At 43.2% G+C, this 25,984-nt stretch overlaps 1 protein-coding gene across 2 annotated transcripts in view; it reads right to left on the reverse strand.

Annotated features, from left to right (window-relative positions):
- Atp10a (ATPase phospholipid transporting 10A (putative)) overlaps positions 1-25,984 on the reverse strand; it is a 184,875-nt gene that overhangs the window by 41,603 nt on the left and 117,288 nt on the right. For both annotated transcript variants that reach the window (XM_059273636.1, XM_059273628.1), the window contains exons 4-7: positions 14,680-14,765; positions 4,960-5,066; positions 4,418-4,549; positions 313-443 (exon numbers count right to left, since the gene is read on the reverse strand). In XM_059273636.1, coding sequence (XP_059129619.1) covers positions 313-443; positions 4,418-4,549; positions 4,960-5,066; positions 14,680-14,765 — 456 coding nt within the window. The remainder of the gene's footprint in view (positions 1-312; positions 444-4,417; positions 4,550-4,959; positions 5,067-14,679; positions 14,766-25,984) is intronic.

Below are 25,984 nucleotides of genomic sequence, written 5' to 3' on the forward strand. Positions count from 1 at the left end.
GTTAGACACTTTCCCTAGCATGTGTGAGGCCCTTTCTTCCATCACAGGCTAATAATAATGATAATGATAATAATACCAATAATAAAACAAGGAAACATTAGCAAAAACTCAATGCTCAAGCATCACTTTAAGAAAAGCAAAGGAGAGCATCAACTTGAAAATCACCAAAGAAATAACCTACAAATAGAGAATAAAAGGCAACATGTGTTTGTGATTCTTCAAGATGCAAAGTCTACAGGAAATTCTTATCAAGACTTTTGAGTTCCCGCGAGGAAAGGAAAGTAATTACCACATAATACTTAGTACTGTTACCTGCAGAACTATTATCATTGTCAGAAATGAGTAAACTGCAGCTGTGGCTGGGGATAGGGAGCTGCCATCAGACTCAGGAACATCAAACAGTGCTTTTTTCTCTTGATAGCGCCGTACCCACAATCCATGTCCTGTGCGTGTTCAAAGAGAGGCATCATTCATCTGACAGGAAAGAAAGTGCTGCTTGGGAAAATTAAGACAAATTTAAGGCTGTCACTGTACATGGCATGTTTGGTTTACCAGCTTTCTTTGCCATAGGAGAAAGCATAGCGCATAGTATTCTTGGACCCGCGGGTACATAGGCTGGGAGGAGTGCACGGTTCATGTTTTGCTCACATTGAGAGTGTCTTAAACTGTGTGTTGCTGTGGGATGGTCTGTATGTCAAGTGTGTTGCTGATTGGTCAGTAAATAAATCACTGATTGGCCATTGGCTAGGCAGGAAGTATAGGCGGGACAAGGAAAAGAATTCTGGGAAATGGAAGGCAGAGAGGGAGACACTGCCAGCCGCCATCAGGACAAGGAAGATGGAAGGTACCAGTAAGCCATGAGCCATGTGGCAAAGTAAAGATTAATAGAAATGGGCTAAATATAAGAGTAAGAGCTAGACAATAACAGGCCTGAGCTAATGGCCAAGCAGTTTAAATAATATAAGAGTCTGTATGTTTATTTTATAAATGGGCTCTGGGACTGGTGGGATTTGGTGGCGGGAGCTGGAGAGAAATTCTCCAGCAACAAATGGCGCCCAACGTGGGGCAAGAGTTTCCACCTAAAAACTTAGAAAAAAGATTCTAAAACGGACCTAAAACAGCTTCCTAATTGTCTCTCTCAAATAAGCGGCAGCTGCCGGTTTGAGCTACTGGCGGGTTCCTAGCGTGCGCTCTCGACCTGCAATATGATGGAAATGAGGCCTCTGCAAGTAATACATTAAACTATATGATGAATTTAGCCTTTGCTAGTACAAAACAAAAAAAGAGGTTTCTGGGCTACACGCTACTTTGGTAAAAATGTAGACCCACTATTTCTGAGAGTTATGGCTCCCAGAGCTGGCGGAAAGCGGACCGCCGCCATGTTGGGAAGCTGAAATGGGCGGAGCCAGCAGCCACTGCGCCGTTTCAGGCTTAGAAGGCTGCAGTTTAAAAATAATAGGCTCAAGCTAATATAAAAAAATAAGCCACGTAAAGATGACTACCACACAGAGAATCTGGATTATGTTCTCTTTGATATTCGTAACTGCAGAAAAACATTTGATTGTAAAAGCTGTTGAATTATGCCAAAATGTATATTTTAAAGATACCTTGACTTCAAAATTTGGATATAAGGATATGTTGCTTTGGAAAAGAGTCTCTGCTCTTGTTTCCACAGAAAGCCAGAGACTATGGATTTGTTCCAGATTAAGATACATCAGGTTTGACCAGCCAAGACCCCCTGAAAGGTCTCCAATGACACCATGGCCCAGATGATTCAACATCCAGAATGGTTTCAAGTCAACTGGCTCAGATATACAGCCTCACGGACTACTCCATGATCCTAAAATTTTCTTTCTGTCTCCAGAAGATACAGCGCCCCCCCTCCAGCAGGAAGTAATAAGAGAAGCTATGCCCAAATTCCCAAATATACCAAGCTGGCTTTAGAGATGGAATTGGCTCACTCCCCCTCTAAACCCAGACATATTGCTCAAAAAAAAAAAAAAAATGGTTAAGAGATTCTTATGTCCCAAATCAGAAGAGCCCTCTGATATGGGACAGAGAAAAAACAATATTTTTATTTAAATCAGGTTGATTATAAATACAATCTCTTTCTAAAACAAAAAGGGGGATAGTTTAAATATGATAGGATAAAAAGGTAGATTAATGAACCTACTTTTAAAGAGTAACAACTTGTTTAAAATGTTTTACATTGCTATAGATTTAGTTTATTGATACAAATTTAAACTTAATTTTGTTATACTGTATATATATTTCTATTCTTGTTTGAGGTATTATGTTTATGTAACTCATTTAAAATTATAATGGATAATTAAAAAAAGATTAATAGTTAGTCATCTATGATAATATTTGTAGCCATGTTAGTTAAATCTTCTAGGTATACATAGATATATTTCAGATAGATAGGTAGTCTTCAAACACTTCAAAGACCTACAGAATATGGCATTTAAAATGTTTTAAAAGTTTAGACTTTTTGGACAATGAGACATGTCTGCTCCTGACAGCACAGATTTACTTCAGAGAGGAGGATGGGCATCGAAGACACTCCATATGGAGTTTATCTTCACCTTGACAAAAATAGCCATTTGGGCAAGAAACTGTTCTTGCCTGGACTGCTTGATCAACTGGACATGCAGGACCCATAGAAAGGTGACCACTGAACTTTGCTTGACAAAATGGTCCTTCAGGTTCCTGCTTTGCAGAGAAAACTGACAGACATTCTACAAGACACAGAAAAAAATGAATAAGAGACTCTAGGCCTGTGGGCTAAAGACAGATGCCCCAACTTTACAAGAAAACTTTGCATGACTGTCCAGGCTCAGCTGTCTCTATCTACCCTGCAAGACTCCCAAAAGTTGCTTGCATCCTTCTCCCATTTCTCAGGCAATGTTATATCCTTCTGAGGTCTTTGATATGATTAAAGACTAGATACTTACAATTTTCCTTAGTTATAATAAAAGATAAGTTAGATATAAAACCTTAAACTTACAAATAGAAGATAGATAGGATCTCTTCTTTAATATTGTAACTGTAATTCTTGCTTGATAATTGTTTTGTTATATGTAATTTTACTATGTTAAAATTAAAACCTTCCTTTTTAAGAAAAGAAAAGGGGAAGTGCTGTGGGATGGTCTGTATGTCAAGTGTGTTGCTGATTGGTCAGTAAATAAATCACTGATTGGCCATTGGCTAGGCAGGAAGTATAGGCGGGACAAGGAAAAGAATTCTGGGAAATGGAAGGCGGAGAGGGAGACACTGCCAGCCGCCATCAGGACAAGGAAGATGTAAGGTACCAGTAAGCCATGAGCCATGTGGCAAAGTAAAGATTAATAGAAATGGGCTAAATATAAGAGTAAGAGCTAGACAATAACAGGCCTGAGCTAATGGCCAAGCAGTTTAAATAATATAAGAGTCTGTATGTTTATTTTATAAATGGGCTCTGGGACTGGTGGGACTTGGTGGCGGGAGCTGGAGAGAAATTCTCCAGCAACAGTGTGTGGTACCACACACCTGTAATCACATCACTTGGGAAGCTATGGTAGGAGGATCAAATATTCTAGGCCATCCTGAACAACTTAGCAAGCCACCAACCACACCTCAAGGTTTCCTGTTGATGATGCTAAAGGGCACCACACTGGTCATGATATAGAAACTGCCTGTGTGTTGGGAGAAGGATTTCACCATTTGGGTGCCACAAAAAAAAACAGAGTCATGAGCTGCTTGGTAAAAAAGCAGTAGGACCTCAATACTGCCAACACGGTTCCTTCTTGGAGATGGAGCTTTCTAGGGTAACAGATTCTAAGAAGTCAAGGGTTTTGTATGTTTCTTCCTGAACTAAGTCCCACACCTATCTGGTTGCAGAAACCTTTTGGTGTTCCTTGTGGCTCTGTCTTTAATCTCCTGAGATCATGTTTCAAGACCATGTTATACCTGTCTGGTACATGCTGACAGCTGAGCGGGGACAAGGTGGAAGTCAAGTGATGGAGCCTCAAAACACATTCTTGCAAGGCTTATGTAAACTTTTTGACCCCTTTTTAGAAGGCAAATAGTTGTTTCCTCTTTTTGTACAGCCACATTGTTATATGTGTGCCTCGGCTGTTGTTAGCTTGGTTCATCACTATTGCTGACTCATCACTGGATTCATTACTTCTGCTCTGATGGATTCATCCTCCCATCCAAGCAGTCTTTCACTTGGAAAGGAGCATTACTCTGCCAAGCTCCTTCACTTCAATGTGGCCACACTGATACTGATGCAGACACTCCTGGAATCCAAGTCAGTGAAAATGATGCATTTGACCTTTAAGGTGCTAGGTCTAGTGGAGTCAAGATAGCCTCCCCCAGGTTGCCTGTAGACTTTTCAGCAGTCTACTTCACTGGGGACTCATCTTAGGAGACTTACCAACCGCTGAAAATAGAGACATACAAACGAGGAGAAGGACACACCAGAGGACATCACAGTTCATCTGCCTCTCAAGCTGGCTGCGTTTGTAGCGGGGCCCACTATTGTTCAGCAGGGCTTTGGTTTCATGTCCTGGAGAGGAGGATGGAGGGGTATGGAGTACCAGTCTCTTAAAGACAGGGGTCAATGACTGGATCCCACCAAGCAATTGTGCTGGATTACAGCTCTCTAAGAACTTTGGTCAATATAGGATGCAGAATGAATAGGCCATTATAACAACTGTGAAATGAATGGAAAGAAATATGCTAAAAAAATAAAAATAAAAATTAAAAAATAAAAAATAAAAAAACACCAAAAACTCTATTGGGTTGAGGTACTACTTTAACAATTCCTGTTTTTACACTTTTCTGTTTTCCTAGATTTCCCAATTTTCTACAGTGGGTATAGACAACTCTCGGGATCGGGTAGAAGTTAGGAAGAAATGTTGGGGAGCATCCAGCACAGTGTGGTGGTACACAGTGTAAGGTTTAGCCTGTGCCTACCTGCGTAGATGACAATGCCAGCCACCGCTTCTGTGTTCCTGATGGTGCACCCTCGAAGCAGCAGGTTTTCCTTATGCAGTCCAGCCTTCTCCCCATTGCTGTGGATGCTGTGGAGGAACATGGATCATTGCATGTCACATGGCTGCACAAGCACTTCCAGAAGGACCCAGGGAAACATGGCTGCTCGACAGGGAAGGGTCCAGAAGGCTCCAGCATGGGTTCTTGTCCTTGTGGGTCTCCACAGCAGCTGAGAGGAAGCTGCTCGATTAGCAACTGGGCACACAGAAGAAGCCCCAGTATGCTGCTTTTTATCTACTTTGCATGGGACTAACTGGGGATTGACCACAGAGGTAAGCTGATAAGGATAGTCTTGCTGCGTGATTGCTCTCACATCTACTCTGCCAGAAATGTTAACTCTGTTCAGTGCCTTGTGTTATCACAAAACACAAAGGCCTTGAGAAAGGATGGCATGAATTTTGACAACATTGTGTATGCATCCATGTGTGTCTGTGTCTGTGCTTGTGATGTATGCGTGTACGCCAACATGTGTATATAGGTACCAACACAGAGGCCAGAGGAGGACATCAGGTATCCTGCTCTACCACTCAGTCTTATTTCCTTGAGACAGGGTCTGTCACTGAACCTAGAGCTTATCTTTCAGCAAATGCAGCTCTCATACTATTTCTGTTCTCAGCTTCTGCCTCCAGCACTAGTGTCATAGCTACGTGTGGTCACACCTAATTTTTCCATGGGTACTAGAGATTTGAACTCAGGTCCTCATGTTTGCAAGTTCTCTTATCCACTGAGCCACCTCTTCAACCCTAATTTTGGTGTCATTTTACATCTATTTTTATAAAGTTATTAAGATATTAACATGTTCAATTTTAGGTGTGTTTAAACCTATGAGTGGTACAAATTGTTTCAGTGCTGTATTGATCCAGAAGTAATGTCCAAGTTTAAGCCATTTACTTTAAAACGTGTCCTCTTGGCCCAATGACCAGTGCTGGCCAACTGAATTTACACTAGCACTATGCTGGGACAGACCCAGAAGCCCAATATATAGGCCACCTGCCACCTTCCCATACCCACCACAGGCATCCTTGTCCCTACCCTCACTCCAAATGCTTCTGCTTGGCAGTGCTCTTACAGAGAGACACACGTGAGCTGCAGACATAAATACATTTTCCATTGAAGAAGAGACTCTAAACAAAATCAAGACTAAAATGCTCACTGCATTTAAATTTATGGTAATTAACATAAATCACCACAGTGCCAGTTTTTCTGCAGAGCTTGTAGAAAGGGACACTCAAGGGACTATCCAATCATCCCTGTGCTGACGGCTCACACCAGCAAACCCAACACAGAGGCTCAAGACTGAAGCTAAACACCAAGAGATTGGGCAGCTACATATGAAGCCCTGCCCCATTACTGTCCCAGGGAGAGAATTCCCATGCTGCATCTCTCATGTGGCTGTTTCTCTAGGGACAGGTGGACATGGAAAAGACTTCTCTGGGCAGCTGTGAAGAATAATCACCCGTCATGCTTTCTAGGAACAAGATGAACTCAGCAAAAACAAGAACAGTATTTCAGATTTAACCTTCTTTGATATGACATGCAACTACCTCCAGCCCTCCACATCTGTGAGCTTTGCACCTGCAGATTCAGCCAGCTTATAGGTGGGTGACACTGGGGGTGACAAAGTGTCTGTAGTGAACAGATAGATTTGTTTTTCTTGTTATCTCCTGTAAAATACAATATACAACTATTTACACTGAACTGTTTTTATAAGTCATATCACTTAGAGTTACTATAGTTAATATGCAAACATTGTCATTTTTTTATATAAGGGACTTAAATATCGATGGTATTCACAGTGAAGACTTCTATAATAACTTCTATGGTACTGAGAATCTAAGGACTGTCCTTCACTCTCTCTGTCTCTGCCTGTCTCTCTCTCTCTCACTTTCTGTGCGTATATCTCTGTGTGTGTTGTACTGGGGATTAAAGCCGAGTCTTCAAAATGCTAGGCAAGTGCAACTTGTGAGCAATACTCCTGACTCCTAGACTTATGTCTTCAAATCAAACTAACTGGGAAGAGAACTTATCCCCAGAGGTTGTACCGGCCTATGTAAGGACCATAGCTGCATGAATAGGCAGCCGATGTAGGAGCACAGACACACTCCCATATCAAAGGTGGAAGGAAGACTGGAGAAGAGATTCACCCAGTGGGCCCAGTACTCAGTAGCTGCTGGGCTGCCCTGAACTTCTGAGACTGCGTGCTCTCATCAATAGTAGAACAGACACAGGCATGTGACTCAGTTACAAAGATGCTCAAGAGAAGGAGAGCCCACCAAGTTGCCATCAGCACCTGCTTCTTGGTTATAAGCCCAACCATGGTCCCTAGAATCCATGTGTTGAAGTCTCAATCTCCAGAACCTCAAGATATGACAGGGTCTTTAAGAAAGAAATTAGGTTAAATGAAGTCATTAGGACGGTCTCCTACACAATCTGACTGGTGACCTAAGAAGAGATTAGGGGACACACACACACACACACACACACACACACACACACACACACACACAGAGGGATGGCAACAGGAAGACATGGAGACAAGGTGGCCAGCCACAAGCCAAACAGAGAAAGATTGAAAGATATCAACCCACCAACACCTTGGCCTCAGCCTTCCAGGCTCCAGACTGAACAGATAAACCTCTGTCTTCAATCCTGTCCTTCTGTGGTACTTGTCCTTGGCAATCAAGCACATCCTTTCACGTTTAGTCTAGGCTACTTGAATGCACTCTTCTAGTTCTAGTCCTAGGGCTTCATGACTTGTCTAAATATGCTCTTCTAAATGAAAACTCTGGAAGCAAAACTTTATGAAGAGCTGAGTGATAAGATCTAGTGACCCTGAGAAACAGCAGTGCTCAGCAGATAAATGTCTGATTCAGCTTTCTTCTATCCAACTCTAACTCTCTCTAACTCATTTGCTGTTGGGAACATTCATCTGAGTGTAGTGTATGAGGAAAGGTGAGTACTGGCTACCACATACATGCAGACATAGGCCAGGTATAGAGGTAGAAAGCCATCCAGCTGCACAGACACAGTGGGACAAGGCTTTGATGCTCAGGTAATGCCCACTGAGCCCTGCAGTGCAAGGAGCAGCAGCTTGCATAGACTTCAAGTCAACTGCTTCCCCAGGGTAGCTAATCTGTAGCACTCAGACACCAGGGCCCTCAATCTATTCTGGCCTGCTGTAGCTCTATAACAACCTGTCCACAAATGTGTGATTTGAACTCCTGTCTTGCTTTTGTATCATCTCAGTGATCAGACCTCAATATTATAACTTATTACAAAATATTATAAATTTTGTAACTCAAAGCATTTTTTCCACCATGTCTAAAGCACTGCCCTGATTCAGGTTTTGCAAATTTCTCTGCAGGAGCCTACAGGCCAGCCTTGCTGGCCTTGTCATCCTCATCTCAGGACATGTACACACCTATGTGTATGCATGAGCACTGTGCTCCTCTGGGAGTAAGCTTTGCAGGCTATGTACTTCCTTTGTAGGCTTTCTGCTCTGGGCACCACACCACAGAAATGTCCTTCCCTCCTTATGTTGGTTTTAGCATAGAGGAGGTCTCCTTTACAGGGTGGGTTCAGTTTTACAGCCTCCATGTACATCCTCTCTGCTAAGCTTCTAGGCCCCAAGCCAGGATCCTCATGTCTTATTACATTTTGTACCCTGTTGTCCCCCTCAGTACTTGGTAAATTCTGACTGCTGCCCCAATATTGGCTTTTGGTTGGATCTATTAGGAGGGACTATCTATCTATGCCAGAGGAGTAGATGGAAGCAACAGAGGGTAGGGAGTCAACTTCCTGCACCTTCTTGGTCAGGGAGCACTGATTGACTTTGTCCCTTGATCAAACAGAATTCTACCTAGTGGCTACTCCTCCCCTTGAGTTCATGGGCCTTGTCACAGTGATAACACAACTGCTTTTGATTCAGTATCTATACCATGCCTGACAGATCCCTGTGCAGATAACTGTACTCTTACTTCCATAAATCACAACTGCTTTGATCCAGTATCTATACGATGCCTTACAGGTTCCTAAGCCCCTCCATCCTTGTGCAGATCTGTACTCTTACTTCCATAAGTCTGAGAACTCCATCTGCACCTACAAGCACAATGACTGGCACCGGCAAGAAGGATATAATGACAGGTAAATGATAGATAATGTCTCTAATTGCTGAACCACAGGCAGACTTTCCTTTGATATAGTACATTGTTCAGGTTTTTGTTTGTCTAACTTAAATACATGTGAAAATTACCAAACTGCTTTGTGCCAATGTTCCATTTTCTGAAGGGATGATTATGCCCATTAAGGTAAATGAAAGCACCCCAAACATTGATGAGTCTAGTTAATATGATTACAGTTCACCTTAAAGTTTGCTCATTGCCACTGAAGCTCTTGGACATGTTTCACACAAATCTCACTCTCAACACTAGCCGGGGGAGGATAAGGAACTGAAACATTTCAATAGTTAGCAATGACCCTGCTGCGCTATCTCATAGCGGGGTGTGGTGGTTTGAATGAGAACGGCTCCTGTAGGCTCATATATTTGAATGCTTAGTCTCAGTTGGTGGACTGTTTAGGAACGTTTAGGAGAGAGGACCTGGTCGGAAGAAGTATGTGGTCTCACTCTCTTTCTTCCTCATGATCAGGATGTGAGCTCTTAGCTACTGCTCCAGTGACTGCCTGCCTGCATGCCACCATACTCCCCCACCATGATGAAAATGGACAACCTTCTAAGACTGTAATCAAGTCCCAGTGAAATGATTTCTTACAAGCTGCCTTGGTCATGCTGTCTCTTACAGTAATAGAACAGTAACTAAGATATGAGGAAACAACAGTCCCTGCACTGCTCATCCATGAGGGTGAGGTGGCTACCCTAGCAAGCAGGCTGCATTTCCCAGGGGCATCCAGCAGCCACCCAGATGCTGTGATACTGTATCCATCTCTATGACATGCAGGCAGGACAGCTCTGTGGATGCTTACTTGGGGGCAAGAATGGTAACTGAGAGAGCAGAGTAGCTAGCTACACTTGCAGGGACAAATAGGCTTGAGGCAAAAAACTGCCCAAGACACACAAAAAACAAACAAAAACTCTATTATATTTTTAAAGCAACGTAACAAGAAGATATAGCAATTTTAAATGCATCCAACATCAAAGCACCCAAATATAGAAGCAAATAGAGGAAGATTTGAATGGAGGAGTAAGCAACTGGCTTTACATGTGAAATGAATTTTATATCAGACAACTAACCAGACACCCAGTCTTTATCTTTTATGGAAACGTGACAATATGGTCTCAAAGACATGTGGGGCTGAGGAGGTGGTTCAGTGGTCAAGCCTGCTTACTACTTTTCTAGGGAACCTGAGTTTGTTCCTCAGCGCACATGTCAAGGCTGCACAAAACTACCTGTAATTCCTGCTCCAAGGGATCTGACACATTTTGGGCTCTGTGGGACCCACAGACAGACAGACAGACAGACAGACAGACAGACAGACAGACAGATAGATAGATAGATAGATAGATAGATAGATAGATACATACATACATACATACATACATACATACATGGGTGGGTGGATGGACGGACGGATGGACAGACGGACGGACAGACAGACAGATGATAGATAGATAGATAGATAGATAGATAGATAGATAGATAGATAGATAGACAGACAGACAGATAAAAACCACATACTGTGAAGTTGACTGACATAGCTACACAGAGGCTACCAGAGCCAGCTTTCTCTCTGTTCATAGGGACAGGCAAGGCTTAGACCTACGCTAGTGAGAGAACATTGGAAATAGCTGAAAATGGTGGAGAATGCTGATATTTTCAGCTTCCGAGGATCTCATTAGAGCTTAACTGTAGGGACAGATTTAAAGAACACAGTGCAGTGAAGTGCACTTGAATTATGAAGCCTCTAATGCTTAACTTGCAAAGTACTTCATGTACCGCAACATCCATTCATTTAAAGTACAAAGCTCCGTCTTTAATATTCAGAGCTGTCAAATCACCAGCAACTAATTCAAAAATGTTTCCTCCACCCACAAAAAAAGCCCTGTACCATGGCCAGTCATTCCCCTCTCTAGGCTATACTGCTTTCCCCGAGCTCTGATAACCTCTGATTCCTATTCTGTCACTACAGATGGTCCTGTATTTCCTATCAATGGAATCACACACTGAGGCAAATACCACCCTCTCTACACAATGGCTTCTAAACCATGTGGTTCTTTAACTTGCTTCTCAAGTCAACCTGAGGCTGAAGGAGCAGTCACACTACCTACAGAATTAGATCAGAGCTCAGAAATGCAGGATAAAGTTCCTACAACTACCAGCTCTGGCAAGGGTTCGAGAGCTAAAACCCTGAGATACATTTTCTGAGTGATAATGGCTATAGATCCGAGTTTAGATTAGCTGGTCCATAAAAGGGCAAAATCTGCAGGTATGTATGGCAATGGGATTGGAGGTAACCCATGGCTCCCTGGATAGTAGCTTCAGTCTCATAGATGCTGAAGTGAGGCCTCCCTGGGAAGATAACAGGAACACCTGAGTCCCGGATCAAGGAACCGGTCCTGTAGCTGATGTACTTTGTGAGGTAGCCACTGATACAAGGATTAGGACCAAGATAGGCTCAGGCTTCCCTTCTCTGGGGAAGGATCAGGAATTCAGCACCATCAGGCCTGCTCCTGTGGAAGGTACACCCCTCAACCTGGTGATATCCCCTTACCTGCATCCATACCCTCCCTTTTACTATTCCCAAGAGCAGCTTCAGTCTGACTGGCTAGGGTAGAGCTTCTCACTCTGTAGTATCTCAGAGTTGCAGGAAAAATTCTAGGATGCTGCTGCCTACAGCCCACCTCCAAAGAACCACCCAAAGTGAGCACTGGTGGAGGGGTCCATTTTGCCCCACGAGAGTCCATCCACCATCGAGACATGTAGCTGGGGTTCCTCCTCAGAGTGTGAACCATGTTGTACTTTCAGCCTTCAAAACTGTTACATAAGCATCTTTATAAGCACCCAGCCTCAGTTATTTCATTACAGTAGAGTAACCAAGAACGGGATAACACAATTGCTGACCCATATTCTCCTATCAATCAGTCATTCTGCTTGACGCATGTGCCATCCCCTCCAACTCAGAAAATCTCAAACCCACCTTCCTGTCACCTATAGTTCTTTCTGAGACACACAACAAAGACAGACAGTTCTAGCCACTTTGTGAACTAATCTCTCTCCTAGGGTCCATCTCCGATCTGACCCGTCTCACCTGTTGCTCTGTGGTAATGATATTAACAGCAGTTGCCAGAATGACAGTCATCAATATTTAGCAGGCACTAACCATTCTGAAAACCTTCTTTGCATTAAATGAGCTTCCCACAATGACCTGAGGGCTGTCCTAAGATTATGCCCACAACACCCGGGACCCAAGGTTATCTAGAAAGTATGATCTCCGGAACCTGTCAACTTCACTGCTATGAGGACTCGAAAGGTAGTTCATTTCCTGAAAGGACTCAGGAAAGGGATGGAAAGTAGCTGATGAAGGATTCAGTCTTCTTTAACATGAACCTAGCCCTATAGCAGGCAATGAATGTATCTCTGTGTGTGAGTACTGTATCACTCCGATGCCTCCTTTGGGACTCAGCAGGAGGCAAAGGGAACAGGGCAAAAGGGCAAAAGCCTTTGGGAAAGGATCTAACCTCTATTCGTTCTTTATTAAGTTGGCAACATGAAATTACCCCATGGAAGGCAGAGAGATAATTTCCAAGTTAAAAAAATCAGAAATGAAAAGAAGGACATAATAACAGACACTGAGGATTGTCAGAGAATAATTAGGTCTTACTTCAAAAACTTATACTCTATAAAATCTAAAAGAAATGGACAATTTTCTTGATGGATACCATTTACCGAAGTTAAATCACAATCAGATAATTTATATAAGGAAATAAAAACATTAAATAAAGTCATTAAATTTTTAGAACCAAAAAATGCCCTGGGCCAGAGGGGTTTAGCTAAAATTCTACCAGACTTTAAAAAAAAAAGAATGAATACCAATATTCAAATTATTCCACAAAATAGAAACAGAAGGAACATTGCCAAATTCATTTTATGAGGCTACAGTCATCCTGAAACCCAACCCACACAAAGACTCAAGAAAGAAAGAGAATTATAGATAAATTTCCCTCATGAACATTGATGCAAAAATACTCAATAAAATACAAACCAAATTCAAGAACACATAAGGAAAAAAAAAAAAGAAATTACCCCATGGAAAGAAAGCACAAAGAACATGTTCCCTAGAGATTGCCTTCACCTCCTTTAGCATCACTGCATGTCAAGACTCCTTAACCACCTGGTACCTGCTCTTGCAGCTGACTTGGCCTGGGAATTCATAGAACTACTAGCAGCTGGTTAAGCAGACCAGAAGAAGAAGAAGATGAGCTAGAAGTCAATGAAGACCAGAAAACCCACAGCAGACTGGGTGCATGGTAGTTGAGCATTAACACTTCCCTTTAGGAGTTTAACCTCATTGGTTTTTTAAAAAGGTGATCTAACGACTTCCAAGTTCTGATCATCAGGGCAAGTCCAGCGAGTAGCTGCTTCATCTCCAGGTCACAAATGCACTTCATGTTTTACTGTAAAGCTTTTGCTACTACACTCCAGTGCCCCTGTGTGTCTGGGTTGGGCATAGGCTGTAGTGCTGGATACTATCAGCAAGTCAGGGACTTGCACAGCAATCTTAGAGATAATGCCCACTTTCAGGAGTCCATTTATGAGGGGAAATTGCTCTGCACTGGAAAGTGCCATCACATGGATGCTCAAGAAGCTAAGTCTGTGAGTTCTGCTCTCACAGAAAGGGTCCACTGGCATGCCACGGTAGCCTGAACCTAGTGTCCTTTGATCTTTATCACCTGCTTCCTTCTGCATGAAACCATTTCTCACAGCTCCACCATGCAGTTCAGCAATTCCATGCACATGCTGTTCTCACTCATTGCTTTCCCTACACTAGCAATCTTGCTATTATCACGAACATTTCCAAACAAACATAAAAGCAGACCGAATGGCATCGTGACCTCCTGTGTTCCACGTACCAATGACCCAGCTACACCAAGTATCACAACTCATAAGCCATTTATCTACCTTTGGTCTTTCTGCTTAGGAACAAAGGAGGCAGCTGAGCTACTGCACACACCAATCTCTTTTATCCTAATTAGAAGAAATAAACATGAAGGCAATAACTTACTGCTTTATAGTCAGTGCACTGGCTAGGACCAGCACACAGCAAGTACTCAATAAAGTGTGTTCAATGACTGAATGAACAAGATGGAATACGTTCTATCCAGGCTCTTTCTGCCTGGCCTCTGGCCTCTGACTTCCATTGTTCTGAGGCCATGTATAACAGCCATAAGCCTCTTGTCCCTTGTCATGCTCCGCAATCTCTCAGAGGGAAAAATCAGTCACTCCTTAATAATCCAGTGCTTCTGACAAGTTCCCACTGATCTTACAAACTAATTCCAAGATCAGCCAAAAAACAATGTATGTGGCAAAGAATATCCAAGAGCATGTTATGAATCTGTGTTTCTGTGTGTGCCTGTGTTTTAACAAAAGAAAAATAAAAAAAAAAACTCTCAAAATACAAGATACTCACATGCAGCCACGAAACCGACTCAGGTCATTGTTTGGCTTCTCACACTCGATTACGCTGGTGAACGTCAAAGGATTGAATTCAGAGACCTAAAATAATAGCACACACACACATTAGAGCATGGTTCTTAACCTTTCTAATACTGGGACCCTTTAATACAGTTCCTCATGTTATGGTGATGCTTCAACCATAAAATTATGTTTGGTGCTACTTCATAATTGCAACTTTGCTACTGTTATGATTCTTAATGTCAATATCTCTGTTTTCCAATGGTCTTAGGTGACCCCTGTGAAAGGGTCATTTGATCCCCAAAGGGATAATGACCAACAGCTTGAGAAATGCAACTCTCTTGCATTAGAGAAACCCAGGCTCTGGTCATTCAAGTCTAAAGGCTCTTGTCCATCTGTCTTGCACTCACGGTAGGGCAACCATCATAGGTTCTGGCTATGGGTCTCTGCAGAATGCCATATTCCAGTACTTAATGTGTGCTCTCTTATTTTATAATGGACAATAACCAATTGTTTTAACTAGCAGACTTGTTGTGATTAGTGAGATGAAATGATTAGTTAGTTCTAATGCTAAATTAAAGACTGAGATAAAAGCAAAGGAGGCACCAGCTAAGGAAAAGGGATGAGTGGGGTTTCTTGGCACACATAAGCTCCTTTCTACGTCTCCATAGCAATTTAAAGATGCAATTCCTCTTTGAAAACAGGAATTTATGCTGAAATCCCATTTCCCTGATGTTCTTTAAAGAGTCTTCATTAACCTATGCTGGAAAGAATTTCAATAGCCAAGTATGGGCCATAGTTCAGCAACTGCATTATGATTCTGCTCAGAAAGACATGACAGTTCACTGTAAGGAGATATTTAGATGGATGTAACGATTCCTCGCTCCTTTCAAGAGGTCAGAAGGATAGGAAGGGACAAGACAATAAAGGAGAAAAATGGAGTAAACAAACTTTAAAAAGCCCAGTGAAACCAGGGAATTTCTTTTTTTTTTTTTCTCCTTTTCTTTCTTTCTTTTTTTTAAATCAGCCTTCTGGTCAGGTTTATTGGATTTTCTCTGTCAAGTGTCACAAAACAATAAACCATTGAGCTGCTTTTGCTCTCATATATCACGGGAAAAGCAGGCTGAGACATCACAGGGTATAGACACTGCTGGCATCAGTCCAGGTAACTTGTATTCTATCACAACAACGTATCTCCCTGCACACAATATAGCCATAGAGGTAACCACTCAGAAGTCACACCTTACAGTTACCCAGTGTGTCTTGTGTACAGTAAGGAGGACTCACCTGGCAATGCTAGTACAATAGCTGATTTCGAAATACTTAAATTTTTATTCATTTTGCAATGCTGGGGCTGGAACCTCTGGCCTCGCAGGTGCTAAGGGTGTTCTGACACTGAGCTCTGCCTTCAGTCGTTGGAATGCCATTTACAAAGGCTTTCCTTAAAGTCTCTTAGTTACCCTAAGTCTCTCTCCTTGACCGAAATAGCAGTGGGGCGCTGCTTCAGTGTCCAGTGTTTCTTTAAAGCTGTGTGAATTATCTCGAAACCAGTGGACTGCCTTTTCCATAGCAAACAGTGGCAGATACAGCATACAAGATGGCCAGGAAGGGAGTGGCCTCTGCAAAATGCCAGGATGATTTCTGGCATCCAAGGAAGGTATGACTTAAAATATCCCATCTCTGTTTATTATTCATTCCCACTAAGAAAAAATATAATATGCACAGCTTGGAAACAGTAGGCTATTCCATCCCTCGGGCTTCATCACTGCATCTGTAATGTTCTGCCCCAGCTGCATGCCTTGGGAAACAGGCATGCCCAGGGCACAGATGTCTGACTTCATCTGGAACTGAGGAAGAATTTTAGAACTGGAGAAACCTTCAGAGTCTGTTACAGGCTGAACTGTACTTCTCTATTGCACAGAATGCCTATGTTGGAGTCATAACCTCCAAGAATAAAGAATGTGCTTGTGTTTAGAGACAGTACCTTTAGAGAACTAATTAAGCTAAAATGAGGTCATGAGGATAGGGCTAATCCAACAGAACTGTTGTCCTTATAATGAGAAGCAGGTATGATATATAGGCACATGTGGTGAGGGTGGGGAGGGTAGCCATGGGTCTACAGGGAGAAGATAGCCAAGAGAGAGGTCTCAGAAGACAGCAAGCAGCTGATACTTTCAACTCAGACTTTAAGTTTCCAGAACTATGAGAAAATAAGTGTCTGTTGGTTCAATCCACAGTCTGTGACAGCCTCACCAAACCACACTAAGGCCACTTCCAGTTTCTCATTTAAAATGTGTTTCACCCTAGAGATTGAGCTCAGTGGCAGGGCATCTGCCCAGTCTCTGTGAGACCCTAGAGGACCTGCCCGGCCTCTGTGAGACCTAGAGCACCTGCCTGGCCTCTGTGAGACCCTAGAGGACCTGCCCGGCCTCTGTGAGACCCTAGCATGCCTATCTAGCCTATGAGAGAATCTAGGGATTGTCCAGCCTCTGAGACCCTACGTGCCTATCCAGCCAGCAAATGTGTATGTAGGTATTTTTGTCTGGATCTACATCTTTTGCTTTTAGTTTTTAATTAGTTTTATTTGCTTTCAATTTGGTTCTAGGGAGTGAGTCTAAAGCTTTGATTACACTAAGTACCTGCTCTGTCCAGAGCCACACTCACAGCCAGGAAAAATTAATTTTGAAAGTCCCATCATCTAACATCAAGGTCATCATGATCAGCCCAGCAACAAGTGTTTGCTAACACACAAATGTCAGGTGTTGTGCTATGGGCATCACTCTTTCAGAACTCTGCTGGGGAAGAATTTTTTTTAAGTATATTTTATTTTTAATTATGTGTCTGTGTGGGTGTGTACTCAGGAGTACAGATACCTTCCCATGCCAGAAGAGAGCTTCAGATCTCTTGGAGTTAAGAGTTACAGCCTGATGTGGGTGTTGAGAACTGGACTTGGGTCTTCTATAAGAGCAGTGCATGTTCTAAACTGCTAAGCCATCTCTCCAGGCCCCACAATTTTTTACACTGCTTAGAATTTGTGATCCTTAAGTGTGATGACAAAGGTCACAGAAGCCTTGCAGTAACTGAAGCTACCTCGGCTTCTGAGACACCCAACTTTGCCAGAGATGGATACTCATGGAACACTGATGCTGCAATACCATGAGACCATGCCACATCTGATACACCAGAAGCTGTGCAGTAGATTCTATAACATTTCCCTAAAGGAAGGATGCTACTTGTGATAGTGCCTTGCTATTACAGAAGCAGTAATATCTACAACAGTGATGCTCACATGTGCAGACCAGCCTTGGACCGAAGCTGCAGCCTTCAGCAGTTGGTCAATATTCTGGGATTAAGTGCAGCTGACTACAGGGAGATCTCCCCTCATTGCATAGCAGTTGCTACGCATCTCACTGGCTGTGCAATGCTCCAAGTGTCTGTTGCTCTTCAGCTAGCTCCGAGGTTTCAATACATCAGAAAACATAGGTGGACCTTATTATTTGGGAAGGAAGAGGCAGCATGGTGATACAGCTGAAAGCCTGCCAGCCCTTCTCTTGAACTTGCAATTCTGCAAACTGCATGAGCCTTGGGAGCAAAGACACCAAAAGAGGTGACACCCAAAGCCCCAAAGCAGGGTGTCCTCCCAATACTCCATCCACCTCCCCTCAGGTGGAACAGGTGTCTGTACAGATGCCTTGGCCCCTCTCATCCACACAAGGAGACACATCACTGTGGGCATTACTCCAGGAATTAGGTAAATGAATTCTACTACTTACAGATGTGAATCTGTTACCAGCCTTGCAGTGGAAATGGTGGGAGTGGGTGGGGGTGGGTGTATCCCTCAGGCTCCATTCACACACAGTCAACCAACCACAGCCAAGACAGGACTGAAAATATACAGAAAAAAACTACACTTGGATAGTCCTTTTCTGCCACTGTTCCTTAATCAATACAGCATAACCATTTATATAATGCTTACACTTTATTAAGACTTATAAGTTACCTAGAGATGATTTAAAGTATTCAGCAGGAGCTATATATGCACTATGTAAATGTGTGCTATTTCTCACAAGGGACCTGAGCACCTGCAGAATTTTTTAACCTCAGGGTCGGGCTGTGGAACCTTGGAACTAATTCCCCACAGACACCAAAGTAAGAAGGCATTTCACACTTGCATTAATCAAATTACTCATAATTATTCAATTAAAGCAAAGCGAATTTCCTGCATCTTACAACAGTAGCAGTAGCGTCTGAAAAGACATTTCCAGTTCATGGAAGTCTAATGAGCCAGTCTATGGTTTCAGCTGATGAGGTAAGTGGACCACACAGCTGCATGCTGTGGGCTTCTGCTACTGTGCTGCCTACAGGAATCCTGCCTAGCTCCCAGAGTGAGGCCTCCTGTCATGGTCTTTTCATGACATTGGCCCTTCGGAGCCTGATAAGAGGACATGCTGTGAGCAGCACCACTTTTGAGCTAGCCAGAGCCATGCCTATCTCTGCATTGGCACATGGAAAAGCCTTCCACCTGCTGCATCTGGGCCCTATCCTAAAATGCCCTCTGTGTCATCTGTCACATACTCCTAGCCTAAAGGAGCTCTGGGTTCTCCCTCCACCACCAGTCTTAATGCCACCTCAGGACACCAGTCCCAAAATGTTCTCTCCTGGCATAGTGCCTCTGCCTGACTTCCTGTATTATTAGGTTTTACCACTTGCCACAGGCTTGGGCCAGGCTAGGCTGAATACAGAATTTGTCTGCTATCTTGTAGAAACCAAACTACCTTCCAACACAGCGGCGAGGTTCTGCCAGAGTCATTGTCCTGACCACCTACCAGGCCCTCGTTCCTGCCTCGGGGATAAGGATAGCCCTGCTGAGGTTCAAGTCTGCCTGTGCGGCTTTCTTTGCCCTCCCTCTACTAAATGGCTAGCTGTTCAGGCACTCAGGACGCTGTCTTTTAAGAAGCCCCTAGTAGCATCCTAAAGACAGCAGGCAAGTGCCACTGTTGGGAGCTTGCACAACACTCCTCACCCCAGACATACACACATGGAGAGAGACAGAGACACCATCAGCCTCCTGCTTCACTGGGAAAGGCTGAGAAGACCTGTGTCTCCTTCACTAGACTGCAGGTTCCCCGAGAACAGGAACTCTGTACCCTGTGAGCCAGAACAGAAGCTGATGCTCAGACATGGTCAAGAGGTAATGCCTGCTTATTCTAGAAAGAACTCGTTTACCATACGCTTCTGTGTTATTCTAAAGCTCTGTGTGGGGCTCAGGGGGGTCAGCGAGCTAGAACCCCTGTTGACTGCTGTTTGCAAACAGCAGACAGGCTTCACCTGGTGCTGGAGAAGGTATGAGTGCTAAGAGGCTATGAGAGCTTCCCCATAGTTCCAAATATCAGTCTTTTCTTTTACAAGACCAAGCATGTTTCATCTCACAAAAATGTAAGATGATTTCTCCACAGCCTCTAATCTCGTTCTGTATCTCTTGACAGTGTGTGAAAACTACAGAACTAATTTAGGCGAGCATTTTAACCCAAACTGATGGAGTAATTACCCCCACTCTAGTTCTGCACTTGGAATCCAATCTGTGCTCCACACAAGACTGGCAGTGTTGTGGGAATTCACAGGAGGCCAGTGGTCCAATACAGATGAGTGAGTGAACGTCTATGCCAGCACTGTTTTGACAAGTCAAAATCTTCAACTTGTTAATGAAGTCGTCAGTCCAGGTCACTGTGGTACCTCTGGCATGCAGTGGGGGTTCAAGCCCGTTTGTTAAATAAATACATGTTCAAATAGCATATATTTTGCTGGGTGTAGACTACTTCAAATATATAAGGAAAAAAGTCAGTGATTATTCTCCAACCTACAGATTAAGTGTTTACACTAACAGTTTATGCCCAGATACAAATATTAAACAGGACCCATTTAAATTTAATGTACAACAACAGTTGTTGGAATCGTGCTATGTAAGGTCCTTGAATACACTCATACATAAGTAGGCTGGCACAGCAGTCTAACAAAGCTGGCAGGTAACCCGCTCTATGATAGTTCTATGCACGTCTCACCATTTCCTGTTATCATTGTTTCCAGGGTAACAAAGCAGAGACTATGAGAACAGCTCAGGACACCCATGGTCCTTCTTCAGGAACGACTTCACACATGTCCACAGCATAGGTGGCTTCCACGAAGCCCAACACTTCTCTGGCAGGTATTGGGGAAGGCAGTCTGGGTTGTTGCACATTTCTCTTCTAACTGCAAATTTTCTTGGCATAAACCCAAGCATTAGAGACTAAAGGGCCATTTCTTTGAGAGTAGAAAGCCAGCTTTCCCCTCCCTAATTCGGCTCTGAGTGTGTAAGAGTCTTTCCCTCCCCTCTCCTCCCACCTTTTCATCCTTTGTTCGCTTGCCTCCCGTCTGGTTCACAGCCCAGAACCCTAGAAGCTTCATTCAGATGGTGGCAAAATTCAAAAGGCTCCGAGTGCTGTGCTTGAGCCTGAATTCTCAAAATCAAAGCCTTTCTTTTCCTCCTGGCCACAAATACTTCATGCTGCTTTAGTGGGCCAGTCATCAGCCAAACCCCACATTACCTTTTATCAAATATGTGTAAGTGCATCGAAGACTGATTGTGCTTTTAGAAAGCAGGTAATGAATGCTGCTTCACAGGGCACTGAAATGAGGGCTATTCTTTAAGACAGCTAGCTTGAAAGAATCCGTACTTATTCCCCCACAGGATGCACGCTGCAGCAGTGGCGCTGCTGAGCTAATCTGCACAGCCAGGGCACAAGTCCAGGCTCTACTTTGGTGTCTGTCTCACAGCCACCAACTACTTTGTGCCTTTTCGGTCGCTAACAGTGGGAGGGACGGCATGAGCCCTCGCTGGGAGCTGGGTGTCTTAGAGACCACTGAGCACACAGCCTGCTGAGAGAAAAGGCCATCCTGCTGGGACGGACCTGATAAACACCTATGGTTTTTGTTTTGTTTTCTTTTGAATGAGACCGTGAAGAACTGGACCCAAGAGCATAAGTGAACTGAAGGGAAGATTTGCAGCACAGAGACAGAGTGACAGATACCTTGAAGTAGAAAGCAACTCAGGCCTCGGGTTTACTCATAAGAAAGCAATAGGAGGGCACTCCTCTTGCATGCTTTCTGAGGAAAATTAGCGTGAGGAAAACAAAGCGAAGGCCAGCTAAGACACTCTTTTTCTCACCTGGAGAATGACTGCATGACTAAATGGCAGCTGGAACGTGACATTCTAAACCACAACCAGACTAGCTCCTCCATCAAATTCAAGACAGATTAGCACTGCAGAACTGGGCCGCGGAGAGCAGAGCTCCCGCTCCACACAAGGACATGCTGGGACAGAGTGCGAAAGTCGCATATCCCAAAGACCAACTTTAACAAAAGGTGAACAGGCATCAAGCCAGGACCCACAAAAGGCAGACTCAAGAGCTGAGGTCTGCTGGGCTTTCCAGGGCTCCTTCATCTTAGAGGTTTACACATTCTGAAAGTAGAGGATAAAACCTTGAGTAAGACTAGCAGAGCAAAGGCTATAGCCTAGGGGGCTTGTATTCACTTTTTCTGTCAGTGTAACAAATAACCGCAGACTGGACCCCAGAAAACAACACAAGTCTAGTACCTTGATGCTCTGCAGGCTGAAGTCAAGGTACAGGGCAGAGGAAGTTTCGGCAGAGAATCCATTCTAGATTTTCCTAGCTTCAAGAAGCCACCATCCCTGGTTTCTGGCCTCCATGCATTTTCAAATCAACACTGAGAAGCTTGAACCTTTCTCATGTGCTGTGACTTTGATAACGTGTTCCTTTCACTTGTGTGGCTACACTGTGTTCACAGGGATAATCTGCGACCATTTCTGCATCCTGGAGGAAGTTCATCATTTAATCTCATTTGCAACCTCTATTTTCCCTGTCATCAACTTGATATATTAAAAGGTTCAGAGGATTGGGATGTGGACATCTTTGCAAACTCCTATTCTGCCTCGACCTATAAAGAGAAGGACCTGATGAATAGCCATGGTTTTCATGAGGCCATGAAGAACTACACCCCCAGAGAATGAGGGAACTGAAAGGAAGATTCCCAGCATGGAGGCTGTATAACAGGTACCTCACAGCACTGAGTTAACTTAGTGCAAATTGCTACCCAGCTGAGAGTCAACTGGGAGGCTAGAAAAAAAAAGTCTCAAACCGGGGCTGGAGAGATGGCTGAGGGGTTAAGAGCATTAGCTGTTCTTCCAGAGGTCCTGAGTTCAATTCCCAGCAACCACATGGTGGCTCAAAACCATCTGTAATGAGATCTGGCGCCCTCTTCTGGCCTGCAGGCGTACATGCAGACAGAGCACTGTATACATAGTAAATAAATAAAATCTTTCAAAAAAAACGCTGGGCGGTGGTGGCGCACGCCTTTAATCCCAGCACTCGGGAGGCAGAGCCAGGCGGATTTCTGTGAGTTCGAGGCCAGCCTGGTCTCCAAAGCGAGTTCCAGGAAAGGCGCAAAGCTACACAGAGAAACCCTGTCTTGAATAACCAAAAAAAAAAAAAAAAAAATCTTTCAAAAAAAAAAAAAAAAAGAAATCTCAAACCTAAAATCAGATTATGGTGATTCCACATAGCTAGAGCACCTGGAAAGAGCAGAGTCCCTTCCCAGGTAAATAAATAAACATGCTCACATATGTACATATATGCATGTTGTCCAAGTCCTCAAATTGTAGAAACCAAACTTCCAAGTACAACTCAGATACATAATCAAAGATAAGAGTACAGAAAAGTAGGTAAACCAACCCACACACACAGAGAGACACTCAGACACACACACACACACACAAACACAAAATCAGTGAAAACTGGGATAGAAACAGGAACATGACACTTTCAAATAAACTCATTTGCTATGTTCATTTTTGTCAATGCTAGCTCCTCCATCTTTGTCAATGCTAGCTCCTCCATCAAATTCAATACGATATATTGAAATTTCAGAAGTGCCAGAAGCTAAAATGTGGCCAAGCAGTTTGAGAGTTCCCAAGTTCCAATTTAAAATGCCAAGGATGAAGCATGATGATTATCAGGCACAGGAGATGCAACATTGAATAAAGATAAATGGACGGAGACTGTTTCCCGGCATACGGCAGCAAAATGCGGAAGGCGGGTCAGGTCTGCAGCTCATGCCTGTGCCTCCAGGATACACGGCTGAAAATGGGAGGAGCCACTGAAACGAAGAACAGCACTTTGAGACTCCATCTCAAAATAGTAATAAAACAACAAAATCCTGAGAACCAAGGAAAAGAAACCAAATAACCAGAAAAGGAAACAGGGCTGGGGACCTGGCTCAGTGGACAAAGTCACTTGCAGCACAGGCCTGGGAACCCAAGCTTGATCCCTGGAGCCGCCGGAGAGGTGGAAGGAGAAAACAGCTCCAAACGTCATCCTCCGATTTCCACACATGTGCTGTGACACACGCCTCCTCACATCATTCACACGTCATAATAATAATACATAAACGTACAACAGATCTGAGAAAAATTGCTACTGCGGTTCATGACCAAAAATACTAAACAAAGGTGTTCAAAGGAAAGGAAAATCCATCTCAGTGAGAGAGCTAAGACACTGAAAGTGAATCCAACAGAAAAACGGGAACTGTGGGTCATGAGGGTGTCTTGAGTGGACTAGCGATGGTGGCTGGGGGGCTCAGAGAGAACGGGGAGATGAGAGGGATTAGAGCATTCTTGCTCTGTCTGGGAGAGTACAGACATGAATCCACACTGGTGCTGGGCAAGGAGGAAGACTATAAGCTGTAGTGAAAGCATGCAAGTAGCAGCTGAAGAAAGAATGGTAAAGCGCTGAGTCAAAGGAAGGGAAAATACATCAGGCAGGACACACAGAAGTTGCACCCTCCACTCCACATGGAAAATAAACAAACAAACAAAAACACAGGCTAGCGGTAACAAAGGACTGGAGAGGCAGCTCCACAGGGAAGAGCTGGCTGCTCTCGTGGGAGACCCAGGTTCAACTCCCAGCACCTACCTACTCGGCCGATTTGCAACCACAAAGAGTCTCAGGGGATCTAACACCCTCTTCTGGCCTTCTGGGGGCACCCCACAAATATAAATTATGTTTTAGTTTTTTTAAAAAAAAAATCAATAATAAGTTTTAAACTAGGGGAATTAAAATCTTTTCATGGAAACACCAAGATTGTCAGACTGAAATTTGTTTTAAAAACCCAATAGTATGATTTTTATTAAAAAAAAAAAAAATCAAATGCACACAGATACAAAATTCTTAAAAAAGGTGAAAGGCATAAATAAAGAATAATAAGTAAATAAATAAATGAAAAATAACTGGTACAGGGTAACATAGAGAAAGCTAATGTAACTGTACCAGTATCAGATAACTATTCAGAATCAAAAGACATTTCCACATATAATACAAAGTATGTATCTGAAATGGCAACAGCTCGCTTTGTTAGGACAATAAAGTTCTAAATTTACATGAAGTAAGGAAAACCATACATCCTCAATACCCGTTTCACACAAAGAAACCAAAGGGCAGTGTAAACCAGTCCACAAACAACAGTTCTGACTCAGATGGCTTCACCGGTGGAGTCACCACAGAATGTGAAGGAGGAACCACACTCCTTCCAATGAGAACACTTCACGAAGCTAACACCTGCTTGCACACTATTTAAATTGAAAATGACATGCTGTCTTAAGGTTTCTACTGCTGTGAAGAGACACCATGACCATGGCAACTCTTACAAAGGAAAACATTTAATTGTGGTGGCTTACAGTTAAGAGATTCAGTCCATTATCATCATGATGCAGGCAGACATGGTGCTGGAGCTGAGAGTTCTACATCACATGCAGGAAGTGGTCTATTTCACTGGGCATGGCTTGAGCATATATGAGACCTCAAAGCCCACCTACACAGTGACTAACTTCCTCCAACAAGACCACACCTACTCCAACAAGGCCATATCTCCTACTATTGCCACTCCCTTTGGGGGCCATTTTCTTTCAAACCACCACACTTGCCTTTCTAATTATTTAAAAAAAAAATCCTTTATAAAATGTGAACAGGCTGAGCCCAGCTCAGATGCAAAGATATAAATAACAGGTATATTATTTCTATATCTATTTCCTAATGTATATTATATTATATATTATACATAATATATATATATATATATATATATATATATATATATATATATATATGGAGGCACATTCCAGAAGTTCAGTGTCATCTTAGCATTAGCTAAATCAATATAGCTTCATTGACACAGGAAAGAAATCCTGATCA

This window comes from Peromyscus eremicus, chromosome 1, assembly GCF_949786415.1.
Source record: "Peromyscus eremicus chromosome 1, PerEre_H2_v1, whole genome shotgun sequence".
Classification (NCBI taxonomy): Eukaryota; Metazoa; Chordata; class Mammalia; order Rodentia; family Cricetidae; genus Peromyscus; species Peromyscus eremicus.